Source organism: Ambystoma mexicanum, chromosome 2p (assembly GCF_040938575.1).
Source record: "Ambystoma mexicanum isolate Mex_15411 chromosome 2p, UKY_AmexF1_1, whole genome shotgun sequence".
Taxonomy (NCBI): domain Eukaryota; kingdom Metazoa; phylum Chordata; class Amphibia; order Caudata; family Ambystomatidae; genus Ambystoma; species Ambystoma mexicanum.
The window spans coordinates 1,414,108,555-1,414,136,300 of record NC_090923.1 but is presented as its reverse complement, the minus strand read 5'-3'; the positions used below and the strand labels follow the sequence as shown (position 1 = coordinate 1,414,136,300).

Genomic DNA, 27,746 nt, shown 5'->3' with positions numbered 1-27,746 from the left:
GGCCAAAAGGATGATTCAGCTCTTAGTGCTGTTGGCAAGGAGTTCCAGAGCTTAGCTGCTAGCACTGGGAAGCTTGTCCCGCCGGCTCTTTGTAGTTTGCATTTGGGAATATTTAGGCAATGTGAGTAGTTAGTCCTGGTGGGCCTGGAAGATTGGTTCCTGTTAAAATGATCAACCAGGTATTTTGGAGCTGTGTTGGATAGGCAATTATGTGTGATCACTAAGGTTTGGAGCGTGATTCTGTCACGCACTAGTAGCCAAAGAGTGTTGCGTCTGACTGAAGAGATGTGGTTAGATCGTGGTATGTTTAAGGCAGATTTAAGTGCATTATTATGGAGCACTTGAAGTTTGTTCAAGTTACGTTTATTGGAGCCTAGGTATAAGGTGTTACAGTAGTCAAGCTTAGTTAATATAAGCGCTCTGGCCAGTGTGAGGCAGCTGTTAGTAGAGAGAAAGGGTTTGCAGGCATTGATCAACTTGGAGGTGTAGGCTGTTGTTGACTTGCCTAGTGAAGGAGAGGGTGGAATCTACTTAAATGCTTAAAGTTTTGACCTCGTTGGAGATGTTGTTCCCGTCGATGTTAAAGGAGTTGTAGTGGGTGTCTAGTTTGTTCAGGTGAGCCCATGATACTATAAGAAGTAGCTCCTTCTTATCATCGTTCAGGCAAAGGCCATGGGTGGCCATCTATTCCTGAATTTTGAAGCTAGATATCATTTAACAGTTTGGTGTCTTTGTCATAGCATCCCGCAAGTGTGATGAGGATTTGGGTGTCATCTGGATAATTAGTGTAGGTGACACCCAAATCGTCCAAGTGGTCGAATAGGAGCTTGGTAAAAGATATTGTATAGAGTGGGAGAGACATAGGAACCCTGTGAGACTCCGCAAGAGATGGGGATTGGATCGGCTGAGGCCGTAGTTGCAAAGACTCTCATAGTCCGATTGCAGGCAGCAACGTTCGGGGAGAAGGAGGCTGCTAAGGTCAAGTGTTTAGTAAGTATATTATAGTTGACTAAATCAAAAGCTGCTGATAAGTCAAGCCGAAGGAAGATGGCTAGTTTTCCTTTATCTTTCAATTCGTCCATTTGGATTTTTTGATCTAGGAGGGATGTTTCTCTGCCTTGTCCGGGCCTAAATTATGATTGACCCAAACCTAGGAGGTTGTTGGCTTCTAGGTGCTTTTGTATTTGGATGTAAGCTGCTCTGTCTAGGATTTTTAGAAGGAACGGTACTGTGGTTATGGGCCTGTAGTTGGTTGGGGTGTTTGGGTCGAGGTTTGGTTTTTTGAGAAGAGCCATGACCCATGCCTCTTTGAGATTATTTGGGGCTGTGCAGGTTCAAAGGAAGCGTTGACCAGGGAAGTGATGAAAGGAGCAAGCTCCTTTGCACTTTCCTTTATGACAGTAGCTGGACAGATATCCGCTAGGCACCTTGAGGGTTTCAGACTAGCTATGATTTTTTCTAGCTCCTTTGGGGTGACCATGGAGAATTGGAATAGGTGGCAAGATTTTGGCGGTGGGTCGTGAGGCTTATTGCATTTAGTGTCCATTATAAAGCTGAATTTTTTTGCTTCTATTTTTGATTGTAAAAGAGCTATTTTGTCAAGTAGAGCTTTTTGGATGTTGGCACACCAAGAAGCGTCTTTGATGCAGGAATCTATAGGTGGAATAGGAGACTCTAACTCCCTGAGGATGGTAAAGAGTTCTTTCGAGACTGATTTGGCATTTTGTATTCTGGCATTGTAGGTATCACTTTTGGTTTTTAGGATGGCTACTTTGTAAGCGGTAGAGGCGGTTGTAAACTTTTCCTTGTTTAGGTCAGTGGGTGTTTTTTTTCACGTGGCTTCAGATATTCTTTTAGAGTTACGTAAGGTTTTCAGGTCAGGAGAGAACCACTTGTTTAGGTGGGTTATTGGCTTAGCTTTTCTCATTGTTAGTGGAGCGATTTTATTTAATGCCTGTAGTAAGGTATGGTTATAAAGGTCTAGTACGAGGGATGGGTTCTTGTCCGAGCACTTGGTGGGCAGTAGGTTGTCCACAGTGACGTTGCGATTATTTCTGGATAGGACCGGTGGGGCTAATACCTTGCTTGGATTAGGACGCTTGCTGTACTGTATGGAAAAGAAGATGATATGGCAGCCAGACCAGGCACAGGGCGAGTTGGCAAGAATTTTAGTAGTGCAATTTAAGTCTGCCAACCAATCCAAGGTCCTTCCCTTGCTATGTGTTGAGCCATTGATACAATGTTCAAAGCCTAGCTGCGAGAGTGTGTTCTCTAGGGCTGCTGCGTTGACATCATTCACGCTGTGGAGGCCTAAGTTAAGGTCTCCAAGCATTATTATTTTGGAGCCAGGTTTGGAGGTAGGTGATGTCTTCCTCAAAGGAGGATATTGGTCCCGGGGGTCGGTATAGGAGATGTAACAAACAGTGGAGTAACTTTGCTGAAAATGCTGGGGGGACATGACATCTGACGAAAAGGTGCCCCAGCCAAATGAATGGGGATAAAATGGTGTGCCATGAAAGTTGGGGGGGAAAAACACCCCGTCCCCCCTAAAATTACACCCATGGTAACAAAAGTGTGCGTGCTACTGACAAAGGGAGTTTGACTGAGAGAAGTTCACCTGAGGAGAAGGGTTCTTTAAAGAATTCTCTGAGGCCTAGCTATTTTTTGTGATAAAGGCAACTCTGCTGCCTCTGCTGGTGTCTCTGTCTACTCTGATGATGGTTTAATTTTGTGGGATAGCTAAGGATAGTGATGGGATTGCGGCTGGGTCCAACCACGTTTCCATGATAGCTAGGAAGTCAAGGTGGTTTGGTATAATGAGATCTGCTATATGCAGGGCGTGGGCAGTTAGAGATCTAGCATTGATGAGGGCTCCTTTAATATGAGGTGCCTCTGATGAGAGTATATCTGTGCATGGGGTTTTGATACCTTGTGGTGGAAGGGGTTTGTTACTGAAGTTGTGTACGGTGTTGACTCTTGTGGGCGTGATAGGTGTGGATTTAGGTTTTGGGGTGGCTACGCAGTGCTTGTGGACCATCCCTTTAGGTTTGAAGTGAGATCCTATTCTGGCATTTCTAATGCTTAAGGGGCAGGGTTGGTTGGTTGTAGGCCGGGAGGCAGAGAGTTGGATCCATTGTAGTGGGGTGATGGAGCAATGTCTGCTAGCTGATACTTCAGTGTTCAGGATTGGCAGGGGCAGACTAGGTATGAGTGGCGGGAGGAACCTGGAAGGTGTTATGGTGTTGAGTAGTGGTAGGAGGGTAGCCATAGTTAAGGTTACCTTACGTTGGTTCGCCATGTGTGTCAAAGCAAGGGGCGGCGCTAAGCTGTGGGCCAGTTAAGTGGTGGTAGAGCAGAGTTCAAGATGTGGGAGATGATGGTAGAATGTGTGGGTTTACTCAAGAGGGTAGGAGGTAGGCCTCAGGGTGGAGAAAGGCTGGGAATGGCAGTGACTGTTTTGAGTGCGGTAGGGGCACTGTGAGGTATGTTACTCAAGCAGTACACTAGCAGGCAGGCTATGCTATGCTAGAATAGTGAACCCAGTGAATGGAGAACTAGGCTGTGCATGATCTATGCTTCTCTTCGGCGAGCAAGCAGAGGACACTGCATCACCTAGGCATCTAGCTCATAGGCAGCGCACCTTGCTAGTTACAAAGTTAATTAGTGCGTGTTGACAAGAAGTACAGTGGCGACCGTACAGTAATACTTTGACAGTTAAGTCCAGCACCCAGTGTCGCCTGGACGTCTAGATAAATGTTTCGGATCCGTGCTGTTTACACTGTCAAATTAGAGAGCAATGTCACGATGTAATGCATCAAGGTGTAGCAGTGCTGTGGTGAGTGGTGTGGTTGAGACAGTTGGCAAGGGTAAGAAGAATGTGTGTGCAAAATGAGAATACGCTATGTAAGTCCACAATATAGGTAAAAGAAGTGCATATCGACTAAAAATGAGAAGCTGTCTGAGATATTGGCGGTGCAGCAGCATCTGACAGGCGTTATGGAATCAAACATGCACAGCAAATAGGTTACAAACAGTAATACGACGAGCATGTAGTTATTGCAGATGGGTGGTACACAACAGTGAGATGGTCATATACTTACATGCAATGAGGCAGTACAAAAGACAAGCAGACATGTAATCGCAATGATTGTACGAATCAAGTAGTGTTGCGCAAGTGATAATAAGGACTCGGTAGTGGTCAAACTGAATAGGCTATGCGAGTACAAGGTACACAGATATGAGGCAGAATCGTAGCAGCTACGAGAACAGTGGTAGTGTAGCACGTTATGATGAACTAACAGGATTAGGTTGAGCACCTATACAGACTCGACAGTGTCAATTAGCGGAAAGAGCTGCTCAGGAGTTGCTGAGGAGCGCAGATGGTCAACAGGAAGGACGTGATTGAGTCGCTAGCACCAGCGTGGAGGCTAGTTGGCCGAGTGGGTTCAAAGCAGGTGCTTACCAGAATTTAGTAGTCAGCGTGTTGAAGGAAAACGGGTGTTGCAATAAACGAGTGGGGGACAGTCCCTCGGTCGCCTGGCTCCACAGGCTCAAGACGGGGCTTTATACTGGGGGCCTTTTGCGTGTGGCCGGCTTCTGCCTGCCGCCGAACTTCTATTGGATTAAATAGACGATGAAGAGACTGGTTGCCAGGCAACCAAAGTAAACAATAATGCGAGGAACATCGCGGCGGCCATTTTAGGTAAGGCCAGATAATCAGGTAGCAATGGGGTACTAATGCAGCAGGTGCTCCACGTGGTATGTTGTTGCAGAAGGTCAGAATATGGTGGGGCATTCAGTGGATTGTGCGGAGAAGGGAAGCACGGTAGGCAAAAGCCTGGCAGTGATGGCTATGCCCTCGTAGAATGCTGTCTTCTCATTGCGGTGTGGCTGATCCATCATCCCTCCCCTCCTCCCCTTACTTTCTTCTATGCACTTACTCTATCAGAATTGTCCCTGGACCTAGTATGATAGCAACCTCGTTGGTCTCCTCCCTCCTCCCTTTACTTGTCCCCCCCCCCCAGCACTATCTGAAATGTTGTCAGGCCTAGTACGATAGTCGCTTTTTTTGTTCCTCCCCTCCCTTTATGCACCCCTCCCCCTCACCTTTTGATTTTCTCTGGCTCTACCAGAAATGTCGTCAGGCCTAGTACAGTAGTCGCCTGTCTGTTTCTATTTCGTTCCCACTCTCCCCCTCCCTTCCCTATCTATGTCTTAGATCTTGCACTATCTGAAATGTCGTCATGCCGAGTACGATAGTTAATTTCACATCCTTACTGTTCATGGCCTGTAAGAATGTAATTGTATTTTCCCTTGTTCCCTCCCTTGCCTTGAACCGCTTTGAAACACATTGTGTATAGGCACTATATAAATAAACTATCATATCATATCATAGATCGCTGTCTCCCGGCTGCAGTGTTGCAGTGTGTGTGATGAGTCCTTAGCAGGGACCGCTCCAGCGGCAGCAGGGGTGTTGGGCTCCTGCCCTCTGCAGAGTAGTAGAATAATTGATCAGGCTCGAGACAGGGCCTTTTCTGGGGCCTTTTCCGTGGGAATAGCTTCCGCCTGCCGGCAGACGTCTATTGGATTAAATAGACGTGAAGAGACTGGTTCCCAGGCAACCAAAGTAAACAATAATGCGAGGAACATCGCAGCAGCCATTTTAGGTAAGGCCAGATCATCATGAAGCAATGGGGTACTAACGGAGCAGGCGCTCCATGTGGTATGTTGTTGCAGAACGTCAGAATACGGCGGGGCATTCAATGGATTGTGCGGAGAAGGGAAGCAGCGTAGGCAAAAGACTGGCAGTGATGGCTATGCCCTCATCGAATGCTGTCTTCTCGTTGCAGTGTGGCTGATCCCTCATAGATCGCTGTCTCCCAGCTACAGTGTGTGTGATGAGCCCTTAGCAGGGACCGCTCGGCGGCAGCAGGGGTGTTGGGGCTCCTGCCCTTTGCAGAGATATCCCCTCAATAAATCACAGCGCCACCAGGCCAGGCTAGGCCTCTGGAAAGAACGTGGGTAGATCAAACAGCCACGGTCCATGGCCACCCTCTCTCTCTCTTCTCCGGTTCTTATCTTATTCACTGAGCCAGTACCACTGCGGGAGCACACTGTATGCTTTTCTGAGGTAAAACTCCCTCAGCAACAATTCAAGCAAAGGGCACCCGCCAAATCAGGCCGCCCCGCACTCCACCCTGACGGGGAAAAAGAGAGGGAGAGACGAACACACCCCGGGAGAAAAAACAAAACCAGGTCTACCATGGGCCTCATGCCTGAGTGCAAAATCACCTCAGCGATACCTACAGAGGCACCGCCTGAAAGTAGGGCCTCTCCTTATTCCTTGTGACAGGCACTGTACAAATGTCATTCAGGCCTGTCTACACACAAAAACCATGCGCTGTATACTTCCCTGCACTTTCCCACTCCTACCTTACAGCTACACATGGCAACGAATAAGCGACGCTGCTCTGTCCCTCACAGAGTGGTGTCAGTACTTAATGACACCAGCCAACTTTAGCTTACTGCTCCCGACCCCAGCCACCCTCTCAGCCCTGGGTAGGGGAGAGGGAAATGCCGGTCAGGACAGTGGACGGCCCCAGGGGACATCGCGTCACAGCTGATGGCCTTACTGCCCTCTACGGTTCTCTGGAGCTACTCTCTGCCTTTGGTCTCTCCCGGCGCTCTCTCTCCATGAGGATCCCCTCTGGGCTTTATGCTCCCCAGGGACTTTCCACCTCCATTTGTCGGCAGGGATGCTCATGTCACAGCTGAGGTGAAAACACCTCACAGAACGTCTCTCTCCCTCTGCTGGTGGATCATACCATGTTGGCTAGAACAAACTCTTTGCGCTGGAAGCGCGAAGCTAGGTGAACAAAGAGAATGAGAAAAGGGAACAACAAAAATGCCCGCCAAACAGGGACACAGCGCCCATTCACACACAGAGACCCACAAGAAATGCGGGTTTACAGAAGGAAACTGAACCAATGTGCTTCTCCATGCCCCTCTATAACCCTCTCTCCCTATTTCAATACCTGGAATGTGGACTCTGAGCTTAGCCCTGAATGGTCATGACATTCATCAACTCACCGAACCATGCTTTTACGAGATTGCTGTTGGAAATGTAGTCTGCTATAAAACTGTAATGCATGTCAAGACATGTCATGTTGCTTTGTCATGATATATTTCATCATATCATGTCTGGGTGGATATCTCATAAGGTAGGGGCTCTCACCAGAAATAGGTCCAGCCTGCACTTCGTTAATCTGAATATTATTATATATACACTTATTATTACTACATATCCTATGAGTTATATTACAGTGATTGGAAGATGGAGGGAATTGGTTTAGAAGCGCTATATGAGAACACAATTTATGTCATGCCATAGTTTATCATTTTATGATGTCATGACATTTAATATTATATATTGTGTCACAATATGTTACATCATGTATCATGTCATGAAAGGGCATATTACAACATGTCCTTGCAGCTACATGACATTATATGCCCTGTCATTTGATATTAGCAGAAAACTCATAGTTTGGCACTCCCCCCTATCCTTGATATTCCGACCCTAGTCTGACATTCCCAATAAGATGGCAACTTGTTATTTCAAGTAAGCTTGACATGGTCATTAACTCCCAGCTTGACATCGAGTAAGCTTTGCATTCCCAGGATGAGATTTAGAGTAAGCTTGAAATTCTCCTTGAGCTCATAGGTTGGCATTCCCAGTAACCTCCCAAAACTCCCATGTTGGCATTCCCAGTAACCTTCCAGTTTGACATTATGAGTAAGATCTGAGTGAGATATTCCCAGTAAACTTGATGTAATCATGAAATTCACAGTAAGCTGCCAGTTTGAAAATTGCCAGTCTACACCTCGTTTGGCATTCCTATTATGTTTTGCATTTCTACTAAGCTCACACTCTGGCATTTCCAGTGAGCTCAACCTTCTCAGTAAGTTATAGTTTGACATTTCTATGATGCTCCAAGTCTGGTTTTCCAAGCAAGCTGGACATTCACAGTAAGCTTCCCATTTGACATTGAGTAAGCTCGACATTCCCATTAATCACCCAGTTTGCCAATACAAGTAACCTTGATGTTCTCTGTCAGCTTCCAGTTTGACATTCGGTGAGCATGACATTTGAAATAGGCTTCCCTGTATGAAATCCCAAGTAAACTCCCAGTCTGACATTACCAGTAAGTCTCTTCTTTCGCATGCCCTGTAAACTTGGTATTCTCTGTAAACCCCCATTTCATTTTGATATTCCAATTAAGCTCTCATTTCAACACTCCTATTAAGCTTGCTGTTCTCAGAATGCTTTCAGTTTGACATTCCAAGTAAGGCTGCAATTCCCAGTGTGGTTTAAATCCCCAGTAAGCTCCCAGTCTGACATTCCCAGAAAACTTGTCATTACCAGGAATCACACACTTTGACATTTCAAGTAAGCTCATAATTTGACATGCCTATCAACCTCCAGGTTTGATAGTGCCAGTAAGCTCCTAGTTCACTTTACCCATTAAATTCCCAGTTTAAACATTCCAGTGTATTGAGCCGTATGATATTGGGTCCTGATGAAGCAATACCTTAAAATAGCATCTCTAAACTGCTTATCCATCCTTCCTGCCATATGACAATATGTTCAGGGGAGCTCTTTCTGTGCATAGACTGCTGCAATTTCGCTCCCTTAACCTAAGGCTCGAAAAAGTCATTGTTGTATTCCATAGGGCGATAAAACCCTAGCTGCTTACTGTCGCGAAGGCTGTGCCTGTGTCTTAACAGAAAATCCACACTACTACTGTTCACTGGTCTCCAAAACCTTGACATATTCAAACTTGTCATCCACCACCAAAACTCACGGAAACTGCCAATATGTCATCAGAACGGATACATTAAAACTCCAGATAAGCAAATAATGGCATGATAGTCCCATTCATTTTTACGTAGTAATAGTGTTAGGCTTGTATAAATAATTTCTGACATTGAGACTTTTGGACTAAAGGAATTTCTCATACACAAGATCATTCGTTCTTCAAAACAAGATTATGACTTATTTCATTCTACCATGCTCTTAATGATAGCATGGGGTGCATCCACTCCCTTTGGATAAAATGAATGAGTGAATTGAAAATATGCTATTAGTCATTTAGCCTACACTATCAGTTATTAAGTGCCCCGAGCACCTATTAACAGCCCTCGCAACCCCCTCAGTTTTTTGTCTTATTTCTTATTGTGCAACCTCTACAAATGATGATGCGTTCTGATGCATGAGATGAAGACCAATGTTCCTGTTATCTGCTTATTATTTTACTAAGTGTTTGTGTTTCACAGGAGAGAGAAGGCATGAGGGCAAAGTCCTGCAAGTACATTGAGGACAAAGACGAAAGTGGACTGGGCTTCCCTGGTGTCTTCAGCTTCTCAAAGTCATATGCCTGAGCGCTTTACAGGATAAAGGTAAGCCGCTTTTAGAGCGAAGAGAAGGATCATGGATGAAAGCAGGAAAACGAATGCAGCATTGAGAGTAGGATTTCAAGGGAGGTGATATCACACCCCCTACAAAAGAAGAAGCAAGAAAATACAGAAGTAGAGTTTGTTGAACAGGAAAGAGAATTGCATATGAACCCAAGAAAAAATAATGCTTTAAGGGGTTTCAAAAGGGTGGAAATAGAAAAGACCAGAATTGAGAGACCAAAGAGAGAATTAGAGCACATAAAGGGTTAATCTGAAGCAGGTGTACCAAAGGAGCAAGAAGCAAGGAAATTGTCAGTGGAAGAGCAAGCAATATTCCAGGAAACAGGGGGAGAAACTGGGAGAAGGAAGGAGATGGATTGCAGGATTGGGTGCATGGAAGAGATTACTAGTGGTAAAAGTACAGATAGAAAAAGTGGAAAAGAGACACTACTGAAACAAGTGTGCCCTGCAATCAGAGTTAAAGAAGGATCATAGTGCATGTCGAAACTGAGAAGTTAGAGGAGCAAGTGTAACAGCAGAAGAGACAAGCAACCTTGCTGTGCCAATGCACATGGGCAACTCCAGCAAGGAGACCCAGCAGATGCTTAATGCAGAAGCGTTTGAGGGTTGCAGCTCCACACGAGGGCTTGTGTACCATCCGATCTCGGCTGTGTCCTTCCAATGGCCCTACTTGCGGGAGGATAAAAAGTGGCCCAGAAACCATGCCACCAATGTCTCGCTGTCCCACACCCGCTGCAAGGATGTGACTCCTGCTTGCTGCGTGGAGTGGCCTCTCTGGAGGCGGTTTACCATCAAGCTGGCACTGACCTTGGTGTGGCCCTCCATCGAGAGGGTGCTTGTGCGGCCGAGAAGAGGGGGAGAAGGAAGGAAGGAAGGAATGAAGAGGTGTTTGGAGCTATGGGAAGTGAAGGAGCACAGAAAGGTGAAGTAGAGTCATTGTAGTGATAGGAGAAACACAAATGATGATGAGATACAATTCAGATATGGTGTAGAATAACAGAGAACAGAGATTACAGATGGAGGAAATGACAAAATGCAGAAGAACCAATCTAAGAAACAGGAAAAGAGGGTAATTGCAGGGAGTGGGGGCGAACATCGATTGCAAGATTTTATTGCACGGGTGGGACTAGAGCAATTATGGAAGGAATGGGGCATGTGATCTTGGAATAGGTGAAAAGGGCCAATTACAGGAGCTTAAGGAAACATTAAAATGGCAGATAACAGATTAGGGTGTGTAATAGAATACAACTGGGAACAACAGAACGATAATTAGGGGGCAGAAATTATACGAGGAGCATGAACGATATTTCCAATGGAAGGGAAGTGGTTGCAAGAAAAAGTTTAACAGATATTATAAAAGGACAAAATAGAAATGGGAAAAACGGGTTACACTTGGATTGCCTCCCTTGCCACATTCCCCACTAAATGAGGCATACTGTCCCCTTCTAGTACCCATTTGATATGCTTTTTCTTAATCTCCTTATGGCTAACCTGAGCCCCTTCCTAATTTGCACCTTATCTTTGGTTCGTAAAATGATTATGTTACTGTGGTTCCTTAAAGTGCTTGATGTGTCAGTGGCGGGGAGCTTTGGCATGCTGAAGATATGCCAAACACAGGTTTCTATCCAGGTAATAAGGAGAAGGTTGGGAGCTGAGCCGATGCACTGTGAGAACTGGTGGAGCCTCTGGGCTAATAAGGGAAGGCGGAAGGAAGAAAGCATGACTTCACCACTGACACGGTGCATTTGTCACAGCGGGTCCGGGACGCACACGCTGCTTCCTCATGTGCACTGCAGCGTCATCATGGTAGAGCAACCACCACTGGAGAGCGAATGCAAGGAGGGCCTGATATCAGAGATAAAAAAGGGCAGGCAAGGCAGCTACTTGATTACTCTACGTTCTTGGGTTCAAAGCACATTCTATGAAGTATGACAATCTCAGCTGTTATGATACTGCTAAAGGCAGGAAAAATCCTGTCTTAAAATAAGTCCAAAAAGTGAGTGACAGCCAATGGCAGGATCCAGAGGAGGTGATGTCACCAAAGTTCCTGTCCAAACATAATCAAGTACAAGGGTCCAATGTGAATCTTGAAGACAATGTACGGGTCAATTCCATGATCCCCATCCTGATAGTAAAGCCTCAGTAATGGTGGCAGAGAACAGGCCACAGGTATGCAGGCAACAGAAAGGTGTAGAACGCAATGAAAAAATCCTATACAAATTACAACCTATCGTTATGCTGGTATTAGCATAATTGTTAGTTTTTATTTGATTGAATGGTATCATTTGACCAATCAAAAACAAACAATTAGGCTAATACATACCGAATATGTGGACATGGGGTTGCGGGGGTGTCCCCTGCTTCCTTAACATGGGAGGCGGGGGACCGAAAAAAAAAGAAAAAGGGACCCTGCAGGGTTGGATCCGATCCGTGTTAGAGGGACGGATCTGACGCCTCATGGGTGAAGGGGACCAGGCGGTGGGCAAACAGGTAAGTAGGAGAGTCGGGTGTGGGTTGGTGTGCACGCATTTGGTTTGCGCTTTGATCCTCTGACAATTGATCGCATGAGGGCAGGTTTTTTTCGGTCTGTTTGCCATGATCCCCTTCTAGTACCCATTTGATATGCTTTTTCTTAATCTCCTTATGGCTAACCTGAGCCCCTTCCTAATTTGCACCTTATCTTTGGTTCGTAAAATGATTATGTTACTGTGGTTCCTTAAAGTGCTTGATCTGTCTGTTGACAGCATCAAACATGTGTCAGTGGCGGGGAGCTTTGGCATGCTGAAGATATGCCAAACACAGGTTTCTATCCAGGTAATAAGGAGAAGGTTGGGAGCTGAGCCGATGCACTGTGAGAACTGGTGGAGCCTCTGGGCTAATAAGGGAAGGCGGAAGGAAGAAAGCATGACTTCACCACTGACACGGTGCATTTGTCACAGCGGGTCCGGGACGCACACGCTGCTTCCTCATGTGCACTGCAGCGTCATCATGGTAGAGCAACCACCACTGGAGAGCGAATGCAAGGAGGGCCTGATATCAGAGATAAAAAAGGGCAGGCACGGCAGCTACTTGATTACTCTACGTTCTTGGGTTCAAAGCACTTTCTATGAAGTATGACAGTTCCAGCAGTGCAGGACAGGGAGCCGATCTGTGATCCCTTGAACAATCTCCATAAAGGAGTAGATGCTGCTATATTCTCCCCTTGCCGTGACAGAGGGTAATCAATATTCCTGCCATCACACCAGAAGACGCCATTCAAGAAGTTGAGACTCCAATGATGGGAATAGGAGTCTCAGGCTACGTCAGTGAACACACCAATCCAGGGCGAGTGTTCTCTCTAGGACCAGTTAGTGCTCCATTCCCCATACATCTGTAGTAAGAAAGATTGATCATCCACAATAATAGGCAGTACTAACAGAGGGAAGCCAACTCCAAAGAAGACACCCTCGCTATCCAAGGCAAACAGAAAATGTGCATCTGGCAGTAACAGAGGCAGTCTTACTAGCATTCAGTAAGGACAGAGAAAGGGATGCGCACAGCCTCAATGAAGGGGGTGATTATTAAAACTTTCTTGATTTAGTAGCCACGTATATATTTAAAAAACAACTTTCAGAAGTCTTAGCCAAAGTCCTGGATAATCGTGGGTTCCTTGCTCACCCTCTAGAAGGAGAACCAGAAGACAATCTCAGCTGTTATGATACTGCTAAAGGCAGGAAAAATCCTGTCTTAAAATAAGTCCAAAAAGTGAGTGACAGCCAATGGCAGGATCCAGAGGAGGTGATGTCACCAAAGTTCCTGTCCAAACATAATCAAGTACAAGGGTCCAATGTGAATCTTGAAGACAATGTACGGGTCAATTCCATGATCCCCATCATGATAGTAAAGCCTCAATAATGGTGGCAGAGAACAGGCCACAGGTATGCAGGCAACAGAAAGGTGTAGAACGCAATGAAAAAATCCTATACAAATTACAACCTATCGTTATGCTGGTATTAGCATAATGGTTAGTTTTTATTTGATTGAATGGTACAGTTGACCAAATTTGGCCTGTATCATTTGACCAATCAAAAACAAACAATTAGGCTAATACATACCAAATATGTGGACCAGGGGTTGCGGGGGTGTCCCCTGCTTCCTTAACATGGGAGGCGGGGGACCAAAAAAAAAGAAAAAGGGACCCTGCAGGGTTGGATCCGATCCGTGTTAGAGGGACGGATCTGACGCCTCATGGGTGAAGGGGACCAGGCGGTGGGCAAACAGGTAAGTAGGAGAGTCGGGTGTGGGTTGGTGTGCACGCATTTGGTTTGCGCTTTGATCCTCTGACAATTGATCGCATGAGGGCAGGTTTTTTTCGGTCTGTTTGCCATGATCAATTGTCAGACGATCAAACACCACCAAACCGATATGCTCGGGATTGTTCATGATTTACCTAGCGGGGGGGTTTCCAACCATTGGCTCTCCAGATATTCTGGAGTACAATTCCCATCAGCCCCAGCCATGATGGTGAGGGATCAGAGAAGTAGCAGTCCAAAACCTCTGGAGAGTTGCAGGTTGCGGGTGTCAGGAATGGCCGGGTTCGACCCTTCTGGACTTCATGGTCCTTGATGCACCGCGGCATTAACTCTGCAACCCATCCAAAATGGCCGGCGACACAGAACTGTGGCGGTCTAGCCTTTGCGTGCACTCGCCAGCTTCCTAGAAAACCGGCACGCCCCCGCGGCTCCGCGCATCTCAACTCTACCCCTACGAGTTACTAGACGTGTTCGAGTGTACTCCCTGTGCATCGTGCATTCTATCTTCCTTCACTCCTGGAAACTTCCCCCCTTCTACTATTCCTTACCTTTCGTTATCCTCCTTCCTGGATTAATCGCCTTTGTTCCTGGATATTCGAACACTACCGGCTTGGCAGCCGGCTTCCACGCTGGAACCCGAGAACTCGCGTTCCAGCTTATACAAGTCACGGTCGGTGAAAAAGAAAGAAGCCACATCCCGGAAGAACGCCAACAAGGATAAAAAGGTGAGAAAGAAGGGAGCTTCTGATAGATTGAGATGCCCAGAACCTGATACGGAAACTGATATGGAAGCGGCAGTCCAAGACCTCATGAGAGGTATGCAAGAATTAACTACCGAGGTTCAAAATCTTAAAGCCGAAAATGCAGCTTTAAAACAGCTGATCCTATCCTGGGATTCCTCTGTCAAGGAAAGCGTTCTGCTTGGCGGAGTTGTGGATAAGTATGATGGATCTTCTAGGTCCCTACGTTCCTTCCTTGATTCATGCTTAGTGCACTTCACTTTCAAACCCTACTATTTTTCAACACCACGAGCAAAGGTTGGATTCATGATATCCCACTTAACGGGTAATGCATTAACCCGGGCTACTCCCTTGGTTAATTTTGGAGATCAGCTTTTGGATGACTACAAAGGATTTGTGGATGCCCTAAAAGCCATGTTCGATCGACCTGAGCTCGTCTACAGCGCACAAGAAAGACTTCTTGAATTTAAACAAGGGAGTCAGGACATGCTCTCTTATGTCACTCGCTTCAAGCAGCTAGCCAAAGAAGCAGATTGGTTGCAAGAAGCCAGTTTCACTCTCTTCAGAAGAGGTTTAAAAATGAGGTTAAGGATGAGCTAGCCAGAGTGACTCGTCCATGAACCTTTCAGGCCCTTATGGATCTTTCCTTGCAGATAGATTTCAGGACCCAGGAGAGAAAGGCTGAGAAAAGAAAGGTGAAAACCTCCCCAAAGACAACTACTGAATTCTTAACTACCAAAGAGACCGTTGCTCCACGAACCCCTGATCCGGAACCCATGCAGCTAGGTGCCTTTAGGGGGCCAATTTCTCCACAAGAAAGACTCTGCATATCGATACTGGTCTCTGCATGTACTGTGCCTCTGACAAACATTTGGTCAGAGAATGTCCTATAACACCACCCCGGCGTTCGGGAAATGCCAGCTCCCGATCCTAAACGGAGCACAGCTTCAGGAGAGAGATGCCTGCTCCGCATCCATTCCTTCCTTGAATACTCCTGGACAGAACACCTTAGTACTTCTACAAACTGTACTGGCATCTACAGAGAATGAATCCTTTCCCATCCTGGCCCTCGTGGACTGCGGTGCCATGGGGATTTTCATCGACCATGAATGGGACACCGCTCATGGGATTCCGAGAGAGCTCAAAGAAGTGATACAAACTGTGGAGGGAATCGACGGAAGACCTTTGTCTTCAGGTCCTATTACTCACCAAACAAAGGAACTACAATTATCAATAAACAACCACCAGGAAAGAATACGGTTTGACATCATAAAGGCTGCCCACTATCCCATGGTACTAGGCATGCCCTGGCTACAGAAGCACACCCTTATATCAATTGGACAGCAGGTACCTTGTTCCTTGGCTCTGAGTATTGTATGTCACACTGTTTATGTCAGGACACATCCCGGACCCCTCTAATAAACTCTCAGAACCATGACCATCCTCCTTAAACGTGTCCAACATTATCCAAGTACCGGAAACTTACCAGGCATTTTCTGATGTGTTTTCAACAGACATTGTTCAAGCTCTTCCGCCCCACAGACCTGAGGATTGCGCCATTGAAACGGACTCTTCCGCTGTGATTCCATATGGGAGAATGTTTATATTATCCAAAGAAGGCCCTACGTGAGTACCTGGATACCAATTTAGCAAATGGAACCATCCGGACTTCAAAGTCCCCGCAGGTGCGTCCTTGTTTTTTGTTCCCAAGAAAAACACAAGGGAGTTACGACCTTGTTTGGATTACTGTGGTCTTAATCAATGTACCCTCAAGGACCGTTATCCATTACCACTCATTTCAGATATTTTGGAGGCCGTTCGAGGCCGTTCGAGGAGCTGTTATATTCACCAAACTCGACCTTAGGGGTGCTTACCATCTCATTAGAATTAAGGAGGGTGATGAATGGAAGACGGCCTTTAGAACTCCTTTTGGCCACTTTGAGTATTTGGTCATGCCCTTCGTCTTGCCAACGCTCCTGCGGTATTCCAACGATTCATGGACAGAGTGTTCTCGGATATGTTGTTCCTTTTTGTTATGGTATACCTGTATGACATATTGATTTATTCTGAAGACCCTCGGATTCATGAAGAGCATGTTAAGGCAGTTCTACAGCGATTACGAGAAAACAAACTCCTGGTTAAACCTGAAAAATGTTTATTCCATACTCAAACCGTTCACTACCTGGGTTTTGTGCTCAGTCCTAAAGGAATGGGAATGGACCCTGGCAAGATAGATTCCATACTTTCGTGGCCGGCGCCTACCACTGTGAAGCAAATACAATCCTTCTTGGGACTTGCAAACTTTTACAGAAAATTCATTCCTACATTTTCTGCAATTGTACAACCCATCGTGGCTCTTTTAAAGAAGGATACACCGTTTGTTTGGTCTACAGAACAAGAGAAGGCCTTCCAACATCTAAAAAGGAAGTTCACTGAAGGTCCTATCCTAGCCCAACCCAACATAGATCGAATCTTCCTGGTGGAAACCGATGCTTCTGACTATGCTATTGGGGCAGTCCTAAAGCAAGAATTTGAGGACAAGATGGAACATCCAGTTGCCTACCTATCCCGTACCTTAACCCCAAGTGAATGCCATTACTCGGTCCTGGAGAAGGAGCTTTTGGCCATCCGACAAGCATTCACTGATTGACGTCATTTACTCCTGGGAGCTAAATATCCGGTGTAAGTACGAACAGATCATCGGAATTTACAAGTATTACAATCCCTGGAGTGCAGAAACAGTCGCCAGGCCCGTTGGGCCTTCTTTTTTGTGCAATACCAGTTTCAGATGAACCACCTTCCCGGAATCAATAACATTGTTGCTGAAGCCTTGTCCAGACGTCCTGACTACGAATCTGTGGAGGTCAGGGCATTTCCCAAGATGTTTCCAAAAACTGTGTTTGTGACACAAACTAATTGCCTCCTGGAAGACATCCATGTCCATACTCCTTCCTCAGGTCTCTGGAAGGAATACATCCAGAATAATCATTGGAACTTGAATACAAAGGATGGTTATCTCTTCAAGGATCAACGACTGGTCATTCCTACACAAGTACTGAGAAATAAAGTCATGAATCTCTGTCATGATAGCTTTCATTCAGAACATCTAGGCATCACTACTACCCTTCAGCTCATACAGAGACAATTTTGGTGGCCAAGAATGACCACTGACATAAAGGACTACATTCAATCCTGTGCTGTGTGCAATCAAAACAAACACGATAATAGGAAACCTGCCAGTCTTCTGCATCAACCTACATTACCAACACGTCCTTGGGAGTTCATCGCTACAGATTTTATTGTGGAACTACCACCATCCCGGGGATATACAACCATAAGGTCACAATGGACTTGTTTACCCATACAGCTCATTTCACACCACTGTTCAAATTGCCCTCTTCACTTGAACTTGCTGGGATATTTATTGAACACATATTCAGACTTCATGGATTACCATCCAAGATCATCTCCGACAGAGGTCCCCAGTACATATCCCTCTGGAAACACCTCTGTCAAATACTAGGTATTCAGCGAGCATAATCTTCAGGATATCATCCTCAAACCAACGGGATCACAGAAAGAACCAACCAGACTTTAGAGCAATATCTCCGCTGTTTTGCTAGCAAGGTCCAGGATGATTGGTCACTATTGATTCCGGTAGCTGAATTCGCTTACAGCAATTCAGACCATTCGGCCATCAAGACAAGCCCTTTGTTCTGTAGTCAGGATTCCATCCTTCGGTTTTACCATCAATTTGCCACATTCTACCCCGGTACCTGCAGTAGATTCCTGGATTGAAAAGTTGGTGAACGTTCACAAGGATGCTAAAGAACATTTGGAGAAGGCCAGGATAGCTGTTAAATGATATGCAGACGCTAAGCGAAGACCTTGCCCTTTTTATTCAATAGGGGACGAAGTCTGGCTATCCTCCAGACTCCTTCCTCGACATCTACGGCCTAACAAACTGGCTCCCAAGTATTACGGACCCTTCACCATCAAAGAAATCATTACCCCAGTGGCATATCGACTTCAGCTCCCAGACTCCTGGAAAATAATTCATCCGGTCTTTCACACCTCCTTATTGAAGCCATATGTACAATCCAATCAGACAGTTCCTAGACCTAATCCTGTGCTCATCAACGATCAGGACGAATTTGAGGTCTCCAGGATATGTGATTCCAGGTATAGACAAGGTCAATTACAATACTTGGTGGAGTGGAAAGGATATCCCCCTAGTGAGCGTACATGGGAACCAGTTTCTAACATGAATACTCCTCGTCTACTGCAAAGGTTTCATCAAATACACCCAGGCAAACCAGGCGGTTCCGGGCTCAGGAGGAGGCATGCTGTCATGAATGGCCGGGTTTGACCCTTCTGGACTTCATGGTCCTTGATGCACCGCAGCATTAACTCTGCAACCCATCCAAAATGGACGCCGACACAGAACTGCGGTGGTCTAGCCTTTGCGTGCACTCGCCAACTTCCTAGAAAACCGGCACGGCCCCACGGCTCAGCACGTCTCAACTCTACCCCTACAAGTTACTAGACGTGTTCGAGTTCGCTTCCTGTGTATCGTGCATTCTATCTTCCTTTACTCCTGGAACCCCTGCCCCCTTCGATTCCTTACCTTTCGTTATCCTCCTTCCTGGATTAATCGCCTTTGTTCCTGGATATTCGAAGGCTACCGGCTTGGTAGCCGGTGAGCTCATCTACTTCACACTAAAATAACGCAGACGCTGCAGAAATACATGTCTGCCTTCTAACTGACCTTGCAGTAAACGTAGACTTTCATTGCGGTCTGAGAGTGAACGTCCAAAATGGCCGTGCACCAGCGCCATGTTTTAGCTCATTTTAATTCACGCACTACACAGGTGAAAGACTTCAAGCATTTAAAGAGGTCTGCGACACTGGACAATTGGCAATGCAGCATCGTCGACAAAGGGTATTGGTTGGAACTCAGATTCCACAAGCATTGGGAATGATTATTTCTCGTTCTCCAGGTAACTCTCTGAATGTATACGCATTATTTCAGAAAACAAAGAACCAAACAAATGCTAAAGTCCTTGTTTCCCGATAAAAGAGAAGAAACTGACTTTCTTCTTTTTTTATTATTTACTGTAATATAGCCATAGCAATGGCTTTTTATAATTCATATCAACATATCAATCATATGTCAATATAATACAAATCATTAAATTCCACTAGCAAAAGATTAATTAAAAAAAGTATTGTTACATGTGAATTATAACTAATAAAATTTGAAGGATATCAATTCAACATTTCTAAGCAATGTTTGGTCTTGTTCCACGTTTTCGTGAGATGGTATATAAGCGGGATGTGGTCTCCCTTCATATATTTTTCCCATATAATTTACCCGATATGATAAGGAGAACGTGGCTTGCTTCCTTTCTATCGTCATTAAATTTGGAACATTCGGTTAAAAGGTGTATTCCAGATTTTACTAATCACAACTGACAGAATCTACATATATACGTTAAGACCTCGAAATACCTTCGGGCACCCAGGACCTCAAGTGACTCAATTAGAGTCTTTACACGCATATACTCAGTGCGAATAAATGAATGAGGAAATGTCTTCAGGTAAGCAGCGAGAGAATTATTGGGAAAATGTTTAGAAAGATACTCAGTACTAAGCGACCCAGTGGAAAGATTAACAAGGTTCTGTAGCTTATCTGCTGCAAACAGTTCAATTTCAGAATCCCTTTAAGCCGTGCCCCGTAAGCTCCTTGAGTTTAACACTGAGTCTACTTTCCCAATTTGTATTTTCTGCGACAATACGCCTGATGGTAGGCCTGATGGAGAATAAAAATGTCTTACTTACCTTGTTCAACAGCTGACATAACAAGTCCTCTTGTTCATTAGCTAATCGCCAACCAAGTCTCACCATCTTGCATTTTAAAGCAAAGTCTATTGACTTAATGCCTAGTTCAGATCTCAAATATTCAACCAGCAAGCATTTTGGTAGATTGAGCACATATCTTAGGGCATTTGCTACAATGCTACCTAGCTCAGTGGCTTTTTTAGGAGCCCATATTTCTACTCAATATAATAGTTTAGCAGTAACTTTATTTTGGAAGACTTTGACAACAGAGTCTATGGAGTAGCTTGCATGGCTGTTGGCAAAGATCTTTATTCCACCAGTCGTTTGACTGTATGCGGCTTCCAGTTGTTTTAAGTGCGTTTTCCAGGAAGGCTGTTGGTGAATGTAGACCCCCAAATATTTATAGGTATTCATTCTCTCCATTATATCACCATCAATATTCCATCTGAATTGATTTCCCTGATATTTTACCTTTAACTTTATAAACAACATTAGCTTAGATTTGTTGGTATTGATGCTCAGGCTGTGCTGGTTGCAGAAAATCGTTCATTTGTCAAGCAGTTCGTGCAACCACCTTCGCGTCTTACCAAACAGCAGGAGGTTGTCTGTATAACGCAGTCATGAACCCTTCATGTCCCCTAACCTGGGTGGGTAAGCAGTAGATCCCTGAGAATATGCTGGAAAGTCTGCAAGATAGAGGTTGAGCAGCAGGGAGGCTAACAGGCACTCCTACCTTAAACCCGACATTAAACCCGGATACCTCGGCCTTTGCTTAGCCAAAGTCCCAGCATGATCTAATCTAACTCTTACAGGTGTGTTCTGCTAAAGGGCCATGCTCATGTTTACGAGGCTTGTTGGGATGTTCCAATCAAATTGTTTTTTCCCACAATATGTTCCTGTCTACCATGTTCAATGCAGTGGAAAAGTCTATAAAAGATACATAGACACTTTCTTCTTTTGTATTTCTGGCCCCAAATATCTCAGGGATTTCAAAAGGTTCTGAATCTCCAGGGACTTATTTGTTGGATGCCTAAATTAAAGTTCAAAATGGAAATGCACAGGAATGTTATCTAGCGGGTACGACTTGGAGCATTCATGACACCCATCGATATATAGGATGCATACTATCACATCTCAGTAGCTCGGAGTAGCCAGATGTTTCTCCTGTTTACAGTATCGGATCAGCATTACCAGTTTGCAGTGCTTCATTTTGGCCTCATCTCCCTCTGATATTTTCACATAGATGGTGGTATCCACCATGGAGATTATTCAGCATCCTTACTTGGATTATTTGTTCACCAACACACCATCCCATCTTGTTATACAACACATTTGGTTCCTGATCAATGTCAAGAAATCCAACATGACACCATGCTAGGATCTCATATTCATAGGAGACAGGTTTTGCATGAACCTGGGTGATATTTATCTTCCAAAACAAGCTACGACGAAGCTAAGATCCATGCATCAGTCTACTACAACTTGGATCTTTATCAGCAAGAAAGTGGGTGACAGGGCAAAGGGACATGACGTCTTCAGTTTTCCTGGTGCTTGAGATGGGTTGTACATGAAACCTTGAGTGAACCATGTTCAACGAAACTGGGATTCAGCACTTGTAAATTAAGAATGCCAGATCCAGGTAACAACCTAGATAAAACAAGAGCTTGATTACTGGCATCCTCCAGGCTACCTGGAGAAATGTATATCCCTTGCCAAGCCATCCCCAGATGTGGCAGCAATCAATTCCAGCAGAATAGGCTCGGTGCAACCTGTAGAGCGAGGAACCTCCAAGCAAAACAGCAGCAGGTGTGAACCAAGCTTAGTCCTTGAACTCGTAGGACCTCCAAGCCATTATCAATGTCTCTGATGGCCTTTAAGAAGGATCCCTGTGGGCATTGTGTGGTGACTGTTTGTTGGTCTAAGGGTCTACAGCATGTATTTTATCAATTTCCCCTGATCCACAAGGCCCCTTTGAAATACAGGAAGGAGTGTGCAGATTTGATTATTGTGGTTCCATTTTGGATAAGGAGGTTGATGGGGCGAATGTTGACATTGGTTCTGTGCCCATTGTCATTTCGAGTGCTGTCAACACAGAAAGCAGCCCAGTGCAATCTCTTGGATTGGTTGTTCAGCAAGAGGGTGTCACGTTTATGGGATTTCATAGGAATCTATTGCTATCACTGGTGTAAATTTGAAGAGCTTCTTCTAGCCAATTGTGATAATGGTGTTAGATTTTCTGAGCTACAAATGTCCTGTGTTGAAGTTCAGGCTTCTGCAATCAATGGTTTTTGGCTCTCCTTGGAGGGGCTGGTCAGTTCTGTTTTTTCAGTTAATTGGTAACAAGCTGTTTAAGAAGTTTGTTTTCCTGTAAACCCCTTGAAAATATTGTCTCCCTCCTTGGGAACCTATTCAGGATACCATGATTGAGTTCTCCAGGATTCCATGATTAATTTGTTGACTTGCAAAACATTGTTTTTGATACCTATCTCAACTCTGCAAAGACTAGGAGATGTTGAAGGGTTACCAGACATTTGGTCGAAAAAAATTGGTCGACTGGACAAATGGTCGAACCAATTTGGTCGAAAACCAAATGGTCGAATTTTTTTTATTTTTTATTTTCACCCCTTTTTTGTTTTTTTGGGGGGGGGTCCCCCCTAACCACCTTTTTTTTCTAAAAAACCCTTTTTTTAAAAACGAAAACCCGAAAAATATATATATATAAATTAAAAAAAAGAATTCGACCATTTGGTTTTCGACCAAATTGCGTCGACCAAATGTCTTTCGACCAGTTTTCAGTCGACCAAATGTCTGGACACCATGTTGAAGCATTGGCACACTGGCCACCTATATTTTGGATCCTTCCGTAAACCTCGTTTTGCCTGGGTTTTACACACTGGTCCCACTTACCTACCAAAAATGTGCTCTTCTTTTGATTTGAACAGGAGGTGGCTGTTTCTGGTATTCTGTTACCCGTGAGATATATCTTCATTTACTAGATGTGAAGCGCACTTTGTTGATTTATTTGACCTTTAGTAGCTGGTGTAGACGTTTGAATCCCTTGGTTACATCTTTGGATCAAGATGCTTACTGAAAATACACTGGCTGGTGTACTATTGCCTGTGATTATTCAAGGTTGTTCTACTTACTGTGTCCACGCCTCTAGGACTAAGGCCTTGGAAGTGCCTCTAATGGATTATGGCAACTATTGTCAAGATTTGGCTCCCCTTCCCCTAACTCCTCCTCACATGTTTCTTCTAGTATCTCCTCCAACCTTGCTGCTTCCTTTTTCTTCTTAGTCCTTGTGATTTCTATTGGCTTCTTCTCCTTCTTCTGATGTAAGTAGGGACGCGCTCCCTCGGTGGCCACCTTGATCTGGATTGTATACAGATCTTGGGGATACCTGAGGAGCACGACCTTTGTGCTGGGAAAAAGCCCAAAGGCAAAAAACCCTGATAGGTGTTTACAGTCCGTCTTCAAATGTGGTGAGTAGTTGGTAGGATATCAAAAAGGAGCACTTCCGCTTTAAGAATTGATGACTGGAAGGATCAACACTGCAGGCAGTATCCAAATAATCCTAGAGGTAGGATTGTAGGCGAGTGTCCAACGTAACCCTCCGGTATGAGGCTAGAAGATCTGATCCTCGAAGAGCGACGGTCTCCAGGTAGTCTCACAAAATAGCAGGTACCGGAACACCGGTAAGGGAAGAAGGAGGTAAGAATTCCAAAGCCAGTACCAGTTGAGGCGGTAACTATTATGTAGATGGATTACAGAATAAGATAATCCAGATAGCAAGAACAGAGAGGAGAAGAGAAAGAACTAAGTAGAAATACTCACGATACCGAGGAAGGCGGTAATAGAACAGAGCGAGAAAGGCTAAGTGAGATAGCCATGGTAGACACGTACACGGAGATAGCGTTAGCCACAAAGATGGTTAACACTACGTGCATGAAAGAATAGTGAAAAGAAACACACGTTACCTTACCTGAAAACCTGTAAGTACCTAACGTGAGGAAAATTAGGAAGAATGAACATAGACAGGTAGGAAGGAAAAGAGGCACGGAGTAAGGCTCTGTAAGGCGAGTCGCTTTGGGAAAGAGACTGGCAGCGCACATAACAATTGCTGATACAACGCGCCGAGCGCCGGTTTGCATTGTTGTTTATAGGTGCCGGCGGCCATGTTGGATATAGACTAGACCGTCAACCTGGAACAACCGGGACCATATCAGTAGTATTTCCAATGGTGTAAGATCTTCCAGGACTGGTGCATGACAGCTATATGGGTTTTCTCTGCCACTTTTGATGACACATTATCAGGTACGGGTTGGTCTTTGCAAGTGAAGCCCTGCCCGGGCCAAACGTGGTTTGTGTAAGCCTGTATCCTTGACTGATTTGCAAATTCTTAAATTCAGGATGAAATGTATGGGTGTCTGGATTATTACTGTCTTGAGTTTTCTTTGAGGTGGCATGGCATTTATACTGATAATATCCTCAAATAGAGAGGCGTATGATGAGGGAAGAGGTCCCGGAGTAATGCCTAGATTACTTCTAGTATGATCATTCTCATTACACTGGACCCTCTCCCACATCTCAATACTCCCATCCCTCCCTCCCTTCCTGCAAGGGTGATGGGCTTCCAGGTTATGACAAGAAGACCCTCAGTGCTAAACTTGCTTTATGAAGCTGGGGTAAGGTGCATATTGGGGAGGGCCTTAGTGGACCCACACAGAGGGTAACAAAAAGCTTGGAGAACAGGTTCCAGGTGGAAACAGCAGATCCTAATTAGTGAGTACTCTGACAAGGGAGGCGTTCCACTGTATTGATGATGCCCAGGACTAATCTAGAAATTTACGGATGTTGGATATTGTGAAAGAGTGGGGAAATGTACTCAGGAGAGATTATTAAAGGAGGATGGAGAAAAAGATCCCATTTTGATAAATGAGACTGATTGATAAGTTCAGAGATTCCACAGGTGAAAGATTAAAGGATGTTGGAACAATAAAAGAAAGAGACTGCAGCATGGGTGTATAGAATGAACAAAGCTATAAGCTATTACATGTAGGGGAGAGGAAAGAATGTAGGAGGAAATAGAATAATTGTTGGAGGAGCGAGGAAGAGAGGACATTTTGAGTTATCAGGGGAAGATTAGATGCTACCGGTGGGGAGGGAGGGAGGGAAGAGATTATAAGAGTAGGAATAAAAGACTTGAGAGGTAGAGAAAGGGAATTGTAGAGAAGAGCTTACAGGAAGAGAATAGGGGTGTTATGGACAGAAGGGAAGTTATTGATTAAAAGATTGGACATCACAGGTAGAAAGATATTAAAGAGGCAGAGAGAACCATGGTTCCAACAGAGGATCGGGAGGGAAGGGAAGAAGTAATAACAGGAGAAATCGCAAGGACGAGAAGGAGAAAATGCAGAAGGTTGAGGGGACAAATTACAAGAAGATAAAGAGAAGAGATTGCAGAATGATAAAAGATAAAGATTCTAGAAGGGGCGAAAGGGGAGATTATAGAAGAGGTATACAGTGTATAATATTTGTCAAAGAGAAGGGGCAAGTATTTTAGAAAGAGGGATAGGATGAGAAGAGGGAGAGAATATAGCAAAATAAATAGATTATAGGATTTGATTGGGATATTTGTATAGCTCAGCTGAACGGACTTAACAGAATAAAAATAAGGACTCTGCTAGTCTTCAAACATGAACATATCAACCTGTAAGAATTTCAAAATATATGTTTTGAGTGCTTTACGAAACTGAAAAAGTGATTCCTTTTTCCTGAGGTCCCAGGGAAGACTACTTCACAATCTGGGACCATACACTGCAAACCGTCTATCTCCTCTGAAGATGCAATAGGATGGCGGTGCCTGGAGAGAAGAGATAATGGCTGATTTCGAAGCAGATTGCCTATTCTGAATAATCTTCTCCTGAATTAATTCAAGTTTGTTCATAAAGAACAAGTTAAATGCATTAGTTAATTAGTTAATTAATGAGGGTTCAATGGAAGAAGAATTACTGCTTGGATGACAGAAATTAGCAATTATTGAGAACAATTATCTTGGACGACTATTAACTGCCTCAATTGTTTTCTGTAGGAACTTTGACTTTGCTTTGAAAATTGCCACTTTGTATTTAATTCAGCACATATTTGACATTAATTGGCCAGTCTGGGGTTCTATGCTTCCTCCACTTTCTTTCTATTACCCTATAGCTTTTCCTCTGTAAGACTAAGCTGGTAGAGAGCCATGGCTTCGATTTTTTTCTTTATCATTCTCACTGATGAAGGAGCATTTTTAGTACAAATTTCATCCAAACTCAGTACCCTCTGTGCATTATATCGGAAAGAAGAAGAGAGGATGTCGAAGAAACACAAAGGAGGGAGAAATTCAAAGTAGTCTAGAAGCAGGAATGATACCCACCATCTTACCACAAGAGCTGAAAGGGGTGGACTGATAGTACTGGAGGGAAAAAGCGACAGACTGGACTTTTCTAGTATTCATAGATCTTGAACTATGTGAGTAGAAAACATGCTTATATATATAATGTTTCTCATTACAGGTATGATGGCAATGGGAGAGATATGTGTATACAGCCTGTCAGTCTCAAGGTGTAATCTCTGCAGGGCATACTTTGGTTTATACTTCCTGTGTCGAATTAGTACATTTGATTATTTTGCTAATAATAGGCAGGTCTGTGTAAAGTTGACCTTACATGGGGTGCTATAAATAATCATGAATTTTCTCTTCCTTAGGCAACTCCATGAGAGAAGATATTGGACCATTTTGGACGCAACAAAGCCACGCTTGCCAAGCACATGCGCTTCTGTTCCCATCATGATCACTATGTCCTATGCTCAGACCCAGCTCTTCAGTTCCGTTACACTGCAAGGGACAGCTTTAGGACATGATGACAAACATTCTGCTTGCATATCATCATATTTTTTAAAACTCCTTTCTTGAATAAACCCCAAGAATCCTTATGCTTCTTTGTCACAGTTTGTTCATTTGGAATGTATGGTGCATAATGGGCCAGGACATATCCTGGAATGGTGTGGATGTTGGTGTGAGTAAAGCATCTTCCAATATTACTTCCTCTTAGATGATTATTGGGGGATATTGAGTGTGTGAGCACAATGACCTCTCTACTGGATCACGGGATAGGGAGGTTTCGTCGCAGGAGAATTTGTCGAATTTGAATCTGTTGAATTTCTATAAATGAATTTGGTTGCAAATGTATGTGGGGCAGGGGGTAAAGGTAATAATGAAGGTGGGGGAATTAAGGGGGTGCCGGGATCTCCCCCCCACACATATTTGCAGCCAAATTGAATAAAAGAAAAAAGAACATTTACGCATTCCTCTATATCCAGGGTCAATGGAGGCATGTGGCCAAATTCCCATTAG

General features: G+C 44.5%; 1 protein-coding gene across 1 annotated transcript in view; it reads left to right on the top strand.

Annotated features, from left to right (window-relative positions):
• Window positions 1-27,325, top strand: part of LOC138566060 (retinoic acid receptor responder protein 2-like) — a 140,367-nt gene extending 113,042 nt beyond the window's left edge. Inside the window, exons 4-5 of the mRNA XM_069643091.1 lie at window positions 9,337-9,459; window positions 27,098-27,325. Of these exons, the coding sequence (XP_069499192.1) occupies window positions 9,337-9,441 (105 nt within the window). The 3' untranslated portion in view covers window positions 9,442-9,459; window positions 27,098-27,325. The remainder of the gene's footprint in view (window positions 1-9,336; window positions 9,460-27,097) is intronic.
• Window positions 27,326-27,746: the final 421 nt, after the last annotated feature.